Here is an 18467-nt window from a genome sequence, read left to right as displayed (position 1 = left end):
TTAACTCACTTATATTGAGTAATTATTTTTTTATTCTTACTCCTAGTGGTAGGGTACTGAGACAGGTGCATTGACATTTTATAAAAATGATTCTTGATAAGGGAATATTGATTTTCAGTAAATAGAGAACCTTTGACATTTATCCCTCAGCCATGAGATGAATTCAGCTGGATGTGCCTTGCAGGCTTTGCCATTGTTTACTGTACATCACTGTTGAAATACATGCAACAGACAGATGTGTGTTTAACAAGTAACACACAGTATTGCATTAATAAACACTGTGGATCACGGTGCACATCTCAACCAGTGGTGCAGTGGTGAAACTAAAACACTATCTTATATTAATGATATACAATTCATTTGAACACCAAGCATCATGGTTTTTAGTGTATGTGGAGAAACACATCAAGGTTTTGAAAAGATAGATCCCAGATGGACGATTCACAGTTAAACGCCTTATTATAATGAGTGAATTATTTGTAACATCCCAGATAGATGATTCCCATTTAGACGCCTTATTATAATTGAGGGAATTTTGATCTAATACTGATCGGATTTTACACATTATGCCAATATTATTTGCTAATTTTGACTTCAGGATATTTATTTGCAGCTTCCAACCAAGCTTTTCATCAAAAGTAATTCCTAGAAATGGATTTATTGCATCGGTCAAAATGCATCATGACGATAAAAAAAAAAACACAGAAGTCACTCTGGACTATGTTGCATTTATTTGGAATGTAATTCATAATTCAATCCGTGAATCACGCCACACAATACCACATACAAGTTGAATGGGTGTCATTCATCGTTAATGAGGTGCTTATTATCACACGAACAACAGGTTGACTACCTGTGTGGGATATTAACTTAACGCATTCACCATTAATCAGATACTCAACCCAAGTTATTATGTAACTCCCTCGTTCTTCCATATCTGAGTTATGGTGTGGAAATAAGGGGAAACAATATGTTGATAATAGTTCTAAAAGTGAACTAACGGTGAGGAGCTTCATAGCACAGCTGATGACTGTGGGTGGGGAGGCGGCCGTTCTTGAACCACTTTATGTGTCTTTATAAAACATGTTTTTAGTCCGACATCGGGACCCAGCATTTTTTTTTTTCTTTCTCTGGCCAATGTTGAGCTTCTTTATGTGTCTTTACAAAGCATATGTTTTTAGTCCAACATGCTTTTTTTTTCTTTTCTTCCCCGCCGCAATTTTAAACCCATTTTGAGCTACTTTTTCAAAGGACCTATGTGTCTTTATGTGTAAAAATACATTACTAATTATCGAAGGTCACTGAAATGTTACAAGTAATTCACTAATTATAATAAGACATCTAAATGGGAAGCGTCTAACTGGGAATCGTCTATCTGGGATGAAACCTTTGAAACAAGAGCAACACAGAGTTCAACATAATCATATCATTTGTATGTACCTTACCAGAGCCGCCCTAAAGCACACAGTTTGCATGAACAGATCAGATTATAGTAAATGGCCAGACAGTAAAATTACAGCACACCCTGCATGTCTGTGGGTGTGTCGAGTCCACACAGGCAACTTGAAGGTATTATTGGTTATACAAATCAACAGAGTAATAATGTCTTGCTACTATCTATATGTTATAATGTACTAACAACACACCCAACCAGATATCTAAAAGTTTTTCTCTTTAAAACCTTTTAATTTTGAAAATTAAATAAAAAAAAAATGTTTCTCTCCCAGAGTTCAGTCAACTGGGCATATCGAGTCTAAAAAAACAATACTTTCAATCAATTATATATGCAACATGCAAGTGATAAAATAAAGAAATGTATTCATGTTTTAAAAGGTGTTCACTGGATTCAAAGCATCTAAACTCCAAAAACTTTCCAAATACAAAAGTACAAGTTTATGCCCTCAGAGCAGACTTGTGTAAGTTTACATCATGTGAACTTTGGCTTAACTTAATCCAAATGTTCTCTTTGGGAGAAGTTTGTAAAAAAACAAAAACAACATGCATTGATTTTGAATATCTATGACACCTACACTTTATAAAACTTCCTGCCAGACAAACATCAGTTACCTTCTTTTGCGCTGTGTGTTGTGTAGCAGTTGACTGAGAGGTCTCAATATATAGAACATTTAAAAAAAAAAAAAAAAAAAGTATGGATCCACGTTTCATATGGAGGTAAAAATGTAAACTTTGTGTGCTGATTACCTCACTGTGAAAAACCCAAATACTCTCGTCACATTGGCTATTATTGCGGGTTCTTTATGTGTGCCTTTTCTTATTGTTTGCAGTTTTATGCCATCTTATTTAGAGTTGCATTTTTTTTAAATTGCACTTAAATCCACTGTAAAAAGGTTTATTTCGAAAAAGGTTCAGTTGACTGGATCCATGCCAAATGCTCCACTTCAGTATTTGGTTGGTGGTTGGCAGCTTTTGCCAATCAGAAGTATTTCCGATGTTCTTTGCTTCTTTTTTTCCCTTCTATGGCATTCCTGTGCAATCCACGTGCATTGTGTTTGAGTGGTCTGCAATTGAAATTCATCAGCAGTCATGTAGAAGGATTGATTTGAATGGCAATTACAGAGCGGATCGTAGATCGTGCAAATCTGCAGCTTAATTGTTTATGAATGTCAGTAAATTTCTAGAAGCTCTCGTGGACATATGTAACTTTAAGGCACTGTACACTATACAGTAATTTTGAAACTGCGTTAATGATGCATAAATTATGACTAATGATGTTTCAAAAGGTCATGCTACTTTCAAAAGTGTGACTAGTTTGAAGGGAATGCAGGGTCGGCATTCAGCCGCTGCCTGTATTGAACAAAGATAAGCAGAGAATCTCAGAGCCTCGGTGTTAATATGTAAGACATGAAGCATTTTAACACAATTAAATCAAGTTAAATGAGGCAGAATCTGAATTCATTATGATCGATGTAGTCGTGCATGTGCCACAGTGTTCTTCAAAATCAATCACTATCGGGTTGCGGAGAACATGTCATAATTTTGTTGGTAGTAAACAGTCGCTGTAAATACTACACAGTGTTTCTCTCTTCCTATGTCCCTGTCGGACTGATCGTTTGTTTGAAATGCACTTCAAATGGGTGTAAAACAGTCCGCGAATGATTCTACAAAGACACTTTTGAAAACTTTGTAAGTTTCGTTTAATGACACTGCATGCGGGTGGCTTGGTTGACTGTTCTGTAAATTGGAGGATTTTCAGTTTTCATGTTTTGTGTGCGTGTGTGTGTGTGTGTGTGTGTGTGTGTGTGTGTGGGTGCGTGTGTGTGTGTGTGTGTGTGTGTGTGTGTGTGTGTGTGTGTGTGTGTGTGTGTGTGTGTGTGTGTGTGTGTGTGTGTGTGTGTGTGTGTGTGTGTGTGTGTGTGTGTGTGTGTGTGTGTGTGTGTGCTGTTTAGCCTTCCAAGGTCACAGAAATATCACACACAGATTCTGTCTTGAGATGATTTTCAGTTGAAATTAGCACAGTCCTCAGCAGTCCTTTTGTTGTCCCACGCTTTACTCAAATCAGGCATCGTTTCTACGAAACGCACTGAAAGCCAAATTATCTTATCTACCTTTCATCTTCCAAAATTTTTTCATCTGAATCACATTTTATTTGAGATTAAAGTGGGGCTGCATCTTTGTGCGGCACTAATTGCCATAGAGCTTCAGTAATTAAAGGACAATAAAGCTTTAGTAGTAATTAGTTTCTCTTGTTTGGTTGCTAGCCCATCAATTGTGCTTCAATAATACTGATCATTAGCATGCGCCTGGGCAGTGAGGGATGCTGGGAAAGGAGCCCTGCACACACAGCACTCCACATTCCATTCCCATGAAGCCATGGCACCGAGCCATGCGGTTAACCCTCGGTGTGCTGGCTCGGGAAGAGTGGCAGGACGTGCCTACCGGTGAAGGCCCGCACTGTAAAATAAAGGGGCTGCACAGTAACATAATAGACCCCGCAGAAATAATGACCGTCTATTTTGAATTTCAGAAGGTTGGGAACATAAGAACTGCTACAGTGGGCAGAGGCTGCTGTCACGGTTTGTGTGAAAACAATTGTACCCTTCTTCGTGTTAAGCTCTCCTGTATTCACATCCAGATTCACTTAATGAAAACCTGTCTGCAAAACTATTAAAGAGTAATAAAGAGGCTGCGTTACAGCTGTTTTAATGCAGATGCATACAAAAAAAAAAGAAAAAACAAGGCCCAAATTAGGCTTCTTTAAAACAGAACTGCATCACATGACCCAAGAACATTTCTGTGCAAGGAGGCTATATGGATTGTGCTGTAAACTGTGGCATAGTAATAACGCCAGGCAGCAGAAAATGTGCTCTGTTCTGTACTTTGCCTTGACATGATTGAAAGACAATGGTCCCATGGATAGGCCATTTCAACATCAAATGTGCATGCACATCACAGGGCAAGGGTGTGCTATCCATCACATTCAGTGAGCTGTCAGAAGCAGCTCTCACAGCCCCAGCTTCTCTCCACGCACATTTGCAACTGTATGGTACAAGATTAAATCTCCTTGTACATATTCCAGCCCGAGCACACCATTTTACGCCTCTTGGAAAGCGCTCATCGCTTTAAAGTGTGTTGCAGGGCATTTTTGTGTTCTATTTGGAGCTTGTTTTGCACATTTCCTCTTATTTTTTTGCACTTAAAAATGCAACCAATAAAACTTTTAAATGCAAACGCTTCTTCAGACAAACCAGTTCATGATCCACATGAGTTGAGGTTGATAATAATGAGAAGAGTTTGTTGTTTTTTTTTTTTTTTTTGGTGCAACAACATTGATGCAAATGATGCAATTAAATGCAAGGGACTTTTGCATATTTTGGCTGATTCTGGACTATTTAACAACAGGTTCATCTTGTTGCCATGCCACTTCTCTTCTCAGTGTTATTCATACAGTGGAGTGTCACAAATCACAAAGTTGTTTTACAGTCTTTGGGCCCACAACCAGACAACTCAAAAATAATACAAAAATACATATACACACGGACTAACCACGCAGAGTGTCTGCGCAGCCTCCTCCCATCCGCCTTGGCACAATAACCTAAATGGAAGCCTTTATGAAGCACTGATGGAAGCGGAGTGCGCTTTATAATGCACGGCCGTGCACACCACTACATTTCCAGCTAATCAGGAGCGCGCAGTTGCAGAAAGGAGAACGGTTGCCAAGGCAGCCACCAATCTCCCCTCCCCCTTCTCCCTCCGTTCCTCTTTTTTTTTTTTTTTTTTTTTTTTTCCCGTTTATTATCGGCAGAGGTCGCATGGCAGAGAGGGAAGTCCAACCACTTCTGTACTGGAACCAATGCAAGAATATGCCCCTCCATAACAAAGCCCGTGTGGAGTCCTGAGCGCGTGCAGAGGCAGTAAATTGATGCCCTGCAGTTGAATATATTTTGATTAGACGGGATCTTAAGTTGGGAGGCTTTTTTTTTTTGTTTGTTTGTTTTGCTTGGGGTTTTTTTTTGTTTTGTTTTTTGCATTGTTTTGCCAACACGTGCGTATCAATGAATTTGTGCTTTTGAGTGTGTGAGTGAGTGAGAGAGAGAGAGAGAGATAGAGAGAGAGATAGAGAGAGAGAGAGCGAGAGAGAAAGAGAGAGAGAGAGATAGTGAGTGTTTCGCGTCCTGGCGCGCGCCGCGGCTCTGAGGAGGACTGCGCATCACCAGAGTTGGTGCCGAAGTTCGGCCGCGAACGGATGTGAGGGAAAAAGAGTGTACCGAGTGAAACTCCCCCACTTCTCTTCTCTCGCCTCTCACCGCTCCGGCGTTTTGTGTTTGCTGAGACAATAGTGAGTCAAAACCGCTGAAAGTGGTTTCATGCCTTCAGTCTCGCACAGCCTGAGATGGACGTGAGATTTTATCCTGCGCCCCCGGCAAATGTGGGTTCATGCTCTCTACCGACTGATCCAAGTTGTCTGAGCTCGCTGGACTATTATCACTCGAACAAGGTAAATGATGCTTCTGTTTTGCCTCCTGCACTGACGCGCTCTCTCACCTGTCTTGTGTGATTTCATCCAATGCACAAAACCATCACGTTACGCAAACATGTTTTTGGATGTGTTTGTTTTGATTTATTTATTTATTTTTACTTCGTTGACGCACACTTACTACAAACGCACCCCCCCCCCCCTCCGCACCCCCCACACCACCATAAAAAACAAAATTAAAAAAAAATGTCAAGTGTCAGCAAGTAAAAGTGACCCGGGCCAGGATGGAAAGGTTTTGTTTTTTTTTGTTTAGTCTGGAACAAGTGAATTAGGATCTGAGTCTTGACACTGAGACTTGTAATTTGTCTGTTTTCCTCTTGAAAGAAAAATGTGTAGTTCAACTTTTTTTTTTTTTTTTTTTTTTAACCCCTGTGTGGCAAGCATGCTTATTGTGTTATTTTCCCGGTGAGATTATGCAGTTGTGTTATACACAAAGCTGGCATTAAGTGTCCCACCCGATGTGGAATAGTACCAAGGGCTGTATGGAATCCATACTGCCCCACTCTGCTCTCTGATCCAACATTATCTTCCCTCTCAATGATTTCTTATAGCTTACCGGGTTCTCCGCTGGGAGTTCACCGATTAAATGGATGCGTGCCAGTAATGTACTGTTAATTACTTTGTAACGAGAAGCCACAGAGTCCGACTGGTACAAGTATGACTCCTTTTCTCTCTCCCTCTCAGTTTTGACACCCCTCGGCTTTTGGCTTGTGACCTGCACTGACTCCATAGAAAGGAGCACAGGTGGCATTTAAAGCAACATTATGAATATCTTGTAGTTTGACATTTCCCCGGCGCAAATAAATATATAAATGAGAAGCAAAAAAAAAAAAAAAGCGCCTATCCTGTTTTGAATTAAATAAATATATAATATAAGGAGAGAGCCGCACTACAAATCCAAATGCATTCAATTTAAAAACCTGCCATGATGGAGGAAAACACCACAAAGGAGTGGTAAGAGCTCAGGAAAAGTACTAATGGATATCACAAATACAACACATGCCCTGTGGAAATAGTATAAAAACACATTTCAAACAGTTTAATTAACAGTGTTAACAGCACCTCAGCCATCTGCTGTCCCTGATTTAGAGTTTGTTGTTGTCACTTACGGTGGTTGGGCTGGTGCAAATCCTCAGGCTCTGGATGTTGACCTGCTGCTGTAGTTCTTATGAGACAAACATGGCTTGGAGTTCTTTGCCTTTCTCACATTAAACGTGACTTTCACGTATGATAATGCGGGGATAACGAAAGTGACAGTTGCCGGTGTGTCTTTCAATGTGTGGGCAATGGAAAAATCTGTCAAACTCAATGGAGAAATCACGTAATCACATGAGGAGATCTTCCCCCACTTTAGGTCTTAAAAACATGCAATCATAAGCTCTACTTAGGTTTGGTCTCACAGAGATAGTTCAAGTGCAAAGCGGCCAGAACACAGTTTTTTTATTAAATGGACCACACATGGAGTAAGAACTGTATTAAACGTTTACTGATAAGGCTGGTTTACACCTGTGACACACACAAATGGGCTCACATAACTGTCTCCTCTGCACAGGCTATCTTTTTGTAGGTCAAATGAATTAGGATCATCCTCCATGCGGATAATCCCAAGAATATGCTGATATCCACACACACAGCCTGCGTGAAACCTGGAAACAAAGCCACTAGATATACAAAGATATAAAGAGCTTTCACAAGGGGGAAGGAGACACCAACTTCTGTCACCGATGGAAAAACGTGTGGCACACCCCAAAATTATACAAGTGTTTCGTTTGAATTAGTGAAATTCCCTTCTCGCTACTTTAACTTAGGGGGCTTTCCAGAGGGGGGGGGGGGGGGTATATAATTTGTCATCATCACAAGTGTAAGACTAACTACTTTCACCAGCAATGCAAATGAGGCTGGGAGCAGCAGGGCTCATTTGGTGTCCTGTTAACACGGCGCGCAAGGTCAAGTTCGTCTCCTCAGTCGCTCGTCAGAGTGACTGTGACATAAAACAGACATCTGATTTGTTGTGTAGGTACTGTATCTACCGATCATGCCGACCTGCTGCTAATCATCTTTGACAGCCTCGGGTTAGCCCCTTTTCAAACTCTACTCAGGTCTCTTTCTCAAGCTGCAGGGAGTCAAAAGGCTAATCATAGAATTGAGGTCAATTGTTTTTTTTTTTCTTTTTTTGTTGTTTTTTTTTTTTTAAAGGGCTTACTTTGCATATTCATGTGAATATTTTGGTTTGTGGCTGAATTTGTTGGCTTCTAGTTTAGCTCGAATATATTCTGCTGGGATAATGCTATTGGAAAAGACTCAAAATAATTTGAATAAACAGAAGCACCAGATGAGATTTAGCACCATTATTCCTCTTTGGCTGCTACAGTATTTAACAAAAAGAGAAGAAAGCAATTTACAGTCTGAGAGAGACATTTTGCCTTGTATCGCTGCAAAATTAATAGTGTTAATATGAGTCACGGATGAGTTTAATTGGATGAGTAGAGCATGTGTTTCTGTTTTAGCTTTATAGCATGTTTATTTACAAACCTCTTTTGAGAGCTACTCACTTCGGCTGCCTGCAGACGAGTTGATTTTCAACAATCCTCAACTTGATGCAACTTCCAAGCAAACACATGCCACTGTCATGCTATGAACCTTTGCCATGCTGCTCACTTGGAGCCACAACCCATTTCACTCATGGGTGTACATGCGCATGTTGGATTTCTGAGCTGCTTTGGGGTATATTCTGCCTTTTACCTTTATTCTACTGGCACACATCCTCTGTGATCACAAAGTATTGCATAATTTAGTTTCTTTGGTTTGGCTGTGTTGCTTACAATGTACAAAAATGTCTTGCAGGTGGGAGATGGGAACTTTTTCATAGGTTTGGCAGCAGGCATTTGTTGTCAATTAGCCTTTAAATAACATGAACCAAATCAGCTCGTGCCGACGTCGCGTTTACTGAGACGCCGTGCATTGTGAAACAGATTAAAAAAAAATGAGGTGAGGATTCAAATGGAAGCTTGATACATAAAATGAGCAAAGAAGGAACTTCATGTGCAGATTAAGATGATTCAGAAAGATCTATAAATAACTGGAGATGTCTACTTCAGTAGTTTCAGTATTCGCTTTATTTCACTGTGAGCGTGAGTGTCTTTTGTGACTGTGGCGCTCTCCCACAGTTGAAGAGAAATCACACCAAAATAAAACCATTTCAACAGCTTTGTGCTCTGATAGTGATATTAAACTGTGTCATGTTTTAATGCTCTCTGCTGCCTCACTGGCTGCATTTCGTATTTACGATGTTCAGATTTACAGTTTGTGTATTGTAGTCAGCAAAGAAGGTAAACAGACACATCTAGTCCTAGACAACATGTCGAACTGTAATCGTACCGTAGCCACTGGTTTGTCCTGCACTCTTGGTTTGCTCTGGGAAATGGGAACACAGTGTCTGCTCCTTTATTTGAATACCTTAATCAAACAGTGCTGACTGCTGCTGCTGTAGCTGTTAGGGTGAGGTGCTGCCCACAGTATAGCAATAGTATAGAGTGCAGAGAGAGTAGGGCCTGTGTTTATACACTCAAGCCCCACCCAGCTCATATATCCTCCCAACAACTGATATCTGCTTAGATAGAGCCTGACTGAAGAGCTGGCTTTGTTAGTTGGTGGTCTCCTCTGCCTCAGATAAGCTGGGGAATGATGTGCTTCATTTGAATGCCTTATCTCAGTTTTATTTTTTTATTACAGGACAGCCTTGTGTATGCTGTGCAAAGGTTTGATTACGTTGCATTAACATATCCAGTGAGTTTCCATCAGCTGATCATCATCAAGTTAAGAAGGCTCTTGGAAAAAAAACAAAAAACAGCTGTGATGCACAAGGGTTATTTTTAATACCTTGAGCACTTAAAGCAGGCTGACAAATTGATCATTTCAGTAGTGCTGGCTTCAGTATATGTTCATGTTGAGTGGTGTTTGCACTATTAGCTAATGACAAACTCTGTGGTATGTGACAGAGAGGCAGAAAGGGAGAATCAAAAGGATGAGTGAGAGTCAAATGGGTTGAAGTAATCAGCGGCCCAGGATGGGGACACTGGGAGTGTGCATGTGTGTGTGTGTGTGTGCCTGCGCATGCTAACTCGGGGCCATTCAAGCGTTTTGCTGACTACGGAGTCACAATCACAATTGCTTTCATAGCCCTGTGCAGAGGAAGGCCATGCATACCACAGTAAGGGCCGGTGACACAGTGAGCAGGAGCAGAGCAAAAACAGCCACTAAATCATTTTCTCCCTGCCCCGACACACAGAGGAGATTTTAATAGGGATTCCTACCATTTTAAATCTTTTCAATGAAACTGGAATTGGGTCTGACACAGACTGAGCGATAGAGCTTGTGTGTGGCAGGGACATTTCCTGTCTAAATTTTTTTTCTTTACATATACCCTGTCTGCAAAGTCTTATCCCCGCTCACCACAAGTTGTCACTTTTTTAAAGACATTTTTGGATGTTTTAGCTGATGGGTAAAGACTGACTAACATCAGGACTGGTTAAAAAGTAAATGTGACATGTGAGTGGTGTGAGCATAACGAGCTTCTTCCCTGCTTGAAAACCTTTTTGTGTCTTTGTTTGGTTTCTAAGCGCAAGTTACGAGAGTGACAGTGTACGTATGTGTGTATTGTAGTGGTAGGAGCAGGGGAGGGGAGTACCCATGTGCTAATTATTGGCCCTGGCAGTACTAAGCTATGTTCTCGATGGTGGGTACCAGTGCATCCCCCTCAGCGTCTGTTACCATAATTAAGACCAGCCGCCCCACTGTAGTGTGCTTACATTAGTCAGCCCGGGCCTTCCCATGGGGCAGTGCGACGGCATTCCTATTCTTACAGCAGAAGAAGAAAGGGAAAAGAGGCAGAGCCAGCACCTGCTGCACAGCGGGCCCTGGGGTGTTTGGTTAAATGTTGATTATGTTTGTTAATGGCTGCAAACACTCCAAAGAAATGTAGGATGGCAGTGTGGTCTGTTTGTCTGTCTGTTTGTTTTCCTATTTATCTAGCGACTCTTCTATAAATTCATCAATCCCTCTGTTTGTGTGTCTGTGAGTGCCTCTTTTTGGAGTAAATTGGTCAGTGGAGTAATTGAATAGCTATGTTTCCATTAGTAATGGCTGCTATTCTTTCCATTTGTGGACATTTTCCTGCTCCTCTCGGTTTTTATATATTCGTCCATTATTATTTTTTGGGCTTTATAACTTTACCTCTGGAGGTAAACTTCTGTGTTCACTCATAAAGGGGTTGGCAGTTTAACCCCCCCCCCCCTCACTTTCCCATGTCTACAGTATGACAACATAACTTGTGGGAAACAACTGAACTCGGTAGTGCTGCTGATAATCAGGCCAGTTTCAAATGGAGATTTTTCATAGACGAATGCTCTGTATCTGTGATACGTATCAACGTAAATGTATGAATGATAGGGAGTTTGTATGTATGTATAGTTTTGACGTTTGAACCCAAGTTTACACATATAGTATGTACTGTATGTATGTACCATGCTGTATGTACTGCTCGTATTTACTGTATGTATGCATGGAGGAGGCTGAAAGCTGGACAAACATTCCCAGTTGTCTCAGCTTCCTGAGGTATGTCCTGTGCAAACACCATAGGCCATGATATAAGTTCCTTGCCAGGGATTTTCCTCCCTTGTTTTCACTGAATATCTTTCACAAATATTATCGGCTTGGTGTCAGTGCCATGTTTACGTTGTAGTCTAAAGGGACAATGCCCATAAGAAAGTTGAGTTTATCGTCCAAACCCAGATTAACACTGGATCAGTACATATTCCAGTGGAAAGTTAGAATTTTGATAAAACCAAACTTCAGCTGAATGAACTTATCTCATTCAGGATGTGTCATATTTGCCTTCGGAAATATTAGATCTTTCAGGTTGCCGTTCATCATCGGATCTTTGATTTATAATCCAAGCGCTGATTTTTTTTTCTCTCCCCAAAACTTCAAAGACATGTGCTGACTTAAACTGTAAGAGGTTTCCACTTGAAAAAGACAAGATGGATAAATCCATACAATCCTGAATTTGCTCTCTTTCCTCTTTCCCCAGCTGTGACGGCCTCCCCTTGTCCCTTGTCTGTCAGGAGCATGTGTTTATTATGTGTGACATATTTAGCAGGCAGATATAATTGCCTGTGCAAGGCTGTAATCGTCTGCGTCCAATTCAGTCAGCAGACTGCGGGAACCCACAGAGCCACCGAGGTAATCAAACTGTGGCTCATTCTTCCTCTTTGAGAGCTAATGATGAGCTCCGTGATCGTTTACAATGGGCAGAGAGTGAAGTGTGACAGAAAGTGGAGTAGTAATACCCTGGTTTTAGTTTGTTCAATGCTATTATCTTTGGTTAAAGTAATGGGGATTGCTTAAAAAAAAAAAAAAAAGACAAAAAAAGCTTTAGAGTTTGGCAAAGAGGAAAAGACTAGAGATGGATCTTTGAAAAAATGAAGGAAGACAGATTAGAGGAGGCTTGTGGATTGAGAAAAGGGAGGGAAAACTAGAGAAAGAGGCCCTCTCTTTGTGTTGTCGACCTATTTAGTCTCAAGCTGGCCACGGGCCATGCTGATGAGTGATGTCGCTCAGAAAAACAAACAGGGGAAAGAAAAGTAGGATTTTGGAAATTATGACACGCGATCAATGGTGTTTTGCTGTTGAAGACTCGGGTGTCTGTCTTAACTGTGTTTCGGTAACCTCACAGCAGCTCAGTAGGCTTGTTAACACACAGGAAAGGAAAACTTGAGCAGAGCTTTTTATAGAATTGTTAATAACACAGTAGACAGTAGTGAAAAACCATAGCCTAAAGCAGCACTTACTGGCTCAAACCACGTGAACTAAGCAAGTATATGTCTTTGCATATGTGTACATGGTTTTTTTGTGTGTATGTGTCGGTGTGTGCGTGTGCGTGCATGCATGCATGCTGACACCTCAGCCATAGTAAAAATGCATTTAGATATTCAAAATGTTCGTGATATAATAAAACATGTACTTCAAGTCTTAACACGGCAAATACCCTAGTCTCTGTTGTATTTTGCTAGATCATATATTATACTGTCAGATTATTATAATTATTCAACCTTAAGCTGTACTTTAATTTTCAAGCTGCCTACATGTATCGAATTCTAACTAACATTTATGTTGTGGATTAATGGTCTTTCTCCGAAATGTAACTTTTTACAACTCGTGTGGGGGTTAGGGTTCCGGTGTTTTTGCTATTTCTGTGTCAGAATCCCCCAATATCAATAATCAAATGCATTTAAACCAAAGAGAAAATAAATAATTCTGCTTTCAGGACCAATTAAACCAGAGTTGCCAAAAAACTGTTCAGTGCTTTGAAAGTTGAATTGACTTGAATTTAAAATCAGTAAAAAGTTTTTAAACCTAATGTCATCCATCATCCATCCATCCATCCATCCATCCATCCATCCATCCACAAAAACCGTGCAGTAGTTTTGACGTAATCTTGCTAACAGACATACAGACAGACAAACAAATATGCAATGACTTTATTACATCCTTGACGGACGTAATTATGGACAAAAGCAGGGACTCCACAGACAGGTTGCAAGTCCACCACAGAGCATAAATTAATTTGGAACAGTGAAACTCAGGCAGAAAAGTCCTGATAAAGAATTACTGGGTCATTAGTTGAAGGATGATTTATTTTTTCTTTGATCTCATCTGAAAAACTTAAAGGATCAGTTGAGCTTAATCACCAAGTTAAAAAAAAAAAAGAGACACAAAAGAAACATTTTGGGGGTTTGAGGACTGTCCTGAAAGATGTGCTGCTGTCAATTATATCAAATTAGGTTTTTTTTTATGTCGCCACTTTTACCTTACAGCATTAGAAATAAACCACGGCTCTATACATAGTTAAATTGAGAGGGATTGTCCCTTCGTTGTTGCTCAGAGAATCAACGTGTCATATTTTCGTTTTCTGGCTGTGGTTAACATGTTGTTTGCAGTCGAAAAGCAACAGGTGAATTTGGGTCAGTCACTCAGCAAAGGCATTGGGAATGTCATAACCAGAAACAAGTGTTTCGTGGCAGCAGGGCAGGGAAAGGGAGTGAAACTGAGAGATGGTCATGTTTTATTAAGCCTGATAATGCAGCCTAATCTGTGGCTTGGGTTACACATTGCTTTGTGGGTAATTAGAGATCATGTCGTATGCCTGGCCTGCTGAATAATTGCACTCCGCCCTAATCCCCTCCTCTCCGCCTTTCACCCACCACCTCCCTGCTTCTCCTCTCCCTTCAGTCTCTCCTTCACGCTCCCAAAAAAAAATAAAAAAAAAAGATCTACGTGCTTCCAAATGAGCCGGCTTCCTGTCGTGAGAATGCACAAATAAATAAACATGGCAGCCATATTTCGGGTAGCAAGTCATCTGAAAGTTTTTACCTTGCTGCTAGATACTTGGAAATGTGCTTATGTGCTCAGAATTCAATAAGAGGAAGTCGACAGTGGAGCACTTTGTGGTTTGCTTTGTGGAACTTGTTAGATGAATGACTAATGCCTCCTGGCAAGTGCCCCAGGTTTACTATTACCAAAACAATGGCACTTGATACAGAGCACCGTAGCCTTGGTTTTCACACAGACAGGAGCTCAGGCTGCTGTTTTCTTTTGAACCCTAAATGCTGACTGCCCATTCATGCAACATCCCCCGAACACAGAGACGCACACAAAAGAAATTCTCAACTGACACAGTGACTTGTTGAAAAAAAAAACAGCAGCGTCTTTCATCACTCATTGTCCCCAATTTTTCCATTGTTAAAAAATCCGAGACACATTTCCCCTTTTCTGTATCTGGATTCAGCTGTTATCAAGTGTAGAACTGTACTCACAGCTTGACAAACACACATGGAGTTAAATAATTACTGCCCTTGCTCAGAGTCTGACAGCAACTTTGTTAAATGGTGTTCACATGGCAGGTATAAAATGATGCAATCCATTTCTCTTTTAGAGCAAATCTCAAGAAAATATACCGAGGCAAAGAGTGGATAAATAACTGTAACTCTTGAGTTGAATTCATGCAGTGTTTCACCGACAATTTTATTTTTATTTTTTTTTTATCATGCTTTGTGTTTTCAGCTGACTATTCCTATCAGATTTCAGAATCCATGAGAGCAATCACACTCCCCCCCGCCCTCATGAAAACAACATGTACTCCTCTCTGTATCTTTAGGCTTACACCCTTCTGTAGATACTAAAATAGTCACTGAAGAAATTGTCTTCTTAAACCATCCTTTCATTGTCAACGCACACCATATCACAATAGGCAACAAGCTACAAACAGTACTGCCGTGTTGTAAGGTTGCGCACGGATGTGGCACCGAACTCATTAACCATTGCAACCTCTTCGCAGCTACTATAGGAGGTCTCGTGAATGATAATTCATTTAGGCGGGGTATTTCTCAGGGAGATGTGTTCATATTGCTGTCATGTAGGAAATGAGCTTTTTAAACATCTCATATAACATCAGGCACTCACATTTGCATAAAAATGCATCAAAATGCAAAACTGAGTGATATCCAAAGTGTTCGAATGGTGCGGTTATTGGCAGGACAAGAAGGCTTTTAAGAGTTGAGGTAGCTATTAGTTTCCAGTGGCTGTTAATCTCAGGCTGCAAGTAGGTGTTTTATGCAGTACAGTTCACTGAGAAACTCGAAGGAAAGAAAGGAAACTTACCACAGTGGGACAGTTTTTAGGACCAGAGGGTGTTTGATCACGATTATCCTCTTACTACAGTGAAGTAAGCTTTCAAAACGTGTGCGACAGACTCAGACGTTCCCGGTTAGATTTGGTATTACTCCTACTGGATCTGCGGGAGTTCCCACTGGATTCGAGGAGAAAATGCTAAATTAGACCCCTATTTGGAAATGAGATGTTTCATCTCAAGTGTCTATCCTTTCGATTTGCTATCAAATGAATCCACATATTGTCGACAAGAGTATTTGGTAGATTGGTGTGTTGATTTTAGTGTTAATCTTCAGGGTTCGTAGATGTTTGTATCGGATGAAAACAATTAGAAAAATAAATCTTAAAAATTCCTCAGGTCATGTACACCGACACTCACTTTAATACTCCTGAATACCCCATTGTCCATTACAAACACGTGCACGCACACACACACACACACACACACACACACACACACACACACACACACACACACACACACACACACACACACACACACACACACACACACACACACGCACACACACACACACACACACAGCTTCAAGGCATTTCATTTCCTCTCCTCCTGTGACAACATCACAATATAATGGGACATGGTGTCACGTGACCAGAGCAAGTACACGGAGCGATCAGATCACTCTTTCTGTCTCTCTAGCTTGAAGGGCAGAACGGTCAGTCGTTACATAAACTAGGGTTGGTTCAATTAAAGAAAAATGCGCTTTGTGTCCTTGTCATAACAAGAGCGATAAAGCACATAGAAGATTTGCTTTCTGTTCATGTTCATGTTGGGGACTTTTGACAAAACGCTTTGCTTTGTGTGTTTTTGTTCATGGAAAGGTATTATATTGAGGCTCACATAAATGTGTATATGATCATACTATTATAATTGCTGCTATAATTGGAACATGTAATCAATTTCAAGTTTTATGAAATGTGTACACCTCTGTGTTTAAAGAAAGAACCAAGAACAAGAAAACAATACAAGAGGAATTTACTCTCATCTCCCTTTGACCTTTACCCTCTTTCTTCCTATTTAGTATTCATAGATCACACGTGAGCAGGGTGAAGCTGGTATTCATTAGCAACAAACTTAATCACTGTTTACCACAAAAAAACAAACAAGAGTTTTTTTGTTTTCATGTGCCTCCTGTCAGCCAACACTTGTGTCCCTGTAATGACTCAGTTTGTTTTTCTTGGAATACAGGACTATTTCCCAATCATAGTTAATTTTTCATCCATCGCACCTTGCAGAGCCTGACACTTGCTCCAGTGTTTACTGTGCGCTCATTCCAGTGGCAGCACACTGTTTTCAGATGTACCTGTAATTAAGTCATCGCAGAGCCTTGAGAGTGCGACTGCAGCGCACTGAGCTGAGACCGATCCGCCACTAATTGTCCCCAGTTTTAATTTCTAATGGAATAAGGGCCAGAGGGAATGGCGCCTAATGAGATGCAGTTAGGTTGTGGTGTGTGTGTGTGTGTGTGTGTGTGTTTGTCTGTTTGCTCTTTTATCTGTTTACTGTAACTGCGATTGCCCCGCTGAATAACGAGAGAAGCACGAGTGAAGCAAGATGTCCCATTTTGATTGTGTTTATTCTACAAAGCACTCGGGATGTGTCTCTTTCCAAGCTCTAAATTTCACATGTAATGAACGGTAAATGCGTAATGGAACGCACACTGATAGTGAAGACTTAAATAAGACTTTCAAAGATAACTGCTCCTTTTTACCCAAACGAAGGAATGAGCTTTATTAGTAGCTGTGACAGTGGAGATCCTTCTAAAAGTGAGAAGTGCTTCTTGCCCTTGGCACTCGAGGTATTGCTCAGAAAGCACGGTTGGATACTGAAACTGCAACGGGTGTTTACATAGCCTTCGGAGTGTTTGTGTCACGATGTAGATTCCAGGCTCTTCAACATCCAAATAAATCAGCTTAGACTTGTGAGGACAACTAAACCTCCCAATGAAGAAATGAGCCAGCTGCGTTTCTGACCTCTTATTAGTTTTATCACTCAAACTGTGCTCTCAGTTGTTGCAGTCAACAGACGTGTCAAACGCACAAAGCACGTACCGTATCAAAGATTGAGATGTTCTGATCATATTTACCATTCAAAACCGTTCACATCTCGTTTATATTTGAGAGGATTTGTGAATGTGGGCTCAAACTCACATTATATGCTAATACAGCCAAGAAACTTCTGGCTTACATTTCGAATGGGAAGCTGGATAGTGTTTTATGCATGTGCTTTACATATTTTAGTTTTGATCTAGTCATTTAAATCATTGATTTCCATCCTATACACACACACACATACATACATACACACACTGCAGTGACTTTGACCAGAAAGGTGTTACACAAGTGAACACTCCGGCACCAGAAAGATTAAAAAGAAAAACTTCACCAGCCCCCTGAAGACAATCTTTCAAACACTTTGGTGACTTCACTGTAATTTTTCTACCTTATCGCCTTTGAGTGGGGTTTGCTTTTGCAACTGACTCAAGGCCCTTCCTCTTATTGTTTCAATATGTCAGAGCATTGTTTGAATGAGGTCAACCATTACCGATCTGGCCTGGGGCCAGCTTGACTTCAGCTGATTTAATTGAATCTACGACATGAGTCAAACTCAAACAAGCAGAGACTGCTTTGCCATGACAGCCTCATTACTCCACATTAAGAACTCATTTCACAATGCATTGTGACTTTGGGCTTGACAAATGGTGAAAAGGGATGAAATCAAATA

The 18467-nt window shown here is 40.6% G+C and overlaps 2 protein-coding genes across 3 annotated transcripts in view; one reads left to right on the top strand and one right to left on the bottom strand.

The window, feature by feature from the left end:
* The window catches only part of LOC308113835 (WAP four-disulfide core domain protein 2-like), a 48923-nt gene extending 41712 nt beyond the window's left edge, over window positions 1-7211 (bottom strand). The window contains exon 1 of the mRNA XM_080470342.1: window positions 7105-7211. The gene's annotated coding sequence lies outside the window, so the exon portion shown is untranslated. The remainder of the gene's footprint in view (window positions 1-7104) is intronic.
* LOC308113834 (TOX high mobility group box family member 2-like) overlaps window positions 5279-18467 on the top strand; it is a 74152-nt gene continuing 60963 nt past the window's right edge. Inside the window, exon 1 of one of the 2 annotated variants that reach the window (XM_080470341.1) lies at window positions 5279-5956. In XM_080470341.1, coding sequence (XP_080326467.1) covers window positions 5852-5956 — 105 coding nt within the window. In that variant the 5' untranslated portion in view covers window positions 5279-5851. The remainder of the gene's footprint in view (window positions 5957-18467) is intronic. The other variant, XM_080470340.1, reaches the window with a different exon arrangement.

This window comes from Lipophrys pholis (assembly GCF_963383615.2).
Source record: "Lipophrys pholis genome assembly, chromosome: 8".
NCBI classification, from domain to species: Eukaryota; Metazoa; Chordata; class Actinopteri; order Blenniiformes; family Blenniidae; genus Lipophrys; species Lipophrys pholis.
The sequence above is the reverse complement of the archived record's forward strand: the minus strand, read 5'-3'. Positions and strand labels throughout refer to the sequence as shown.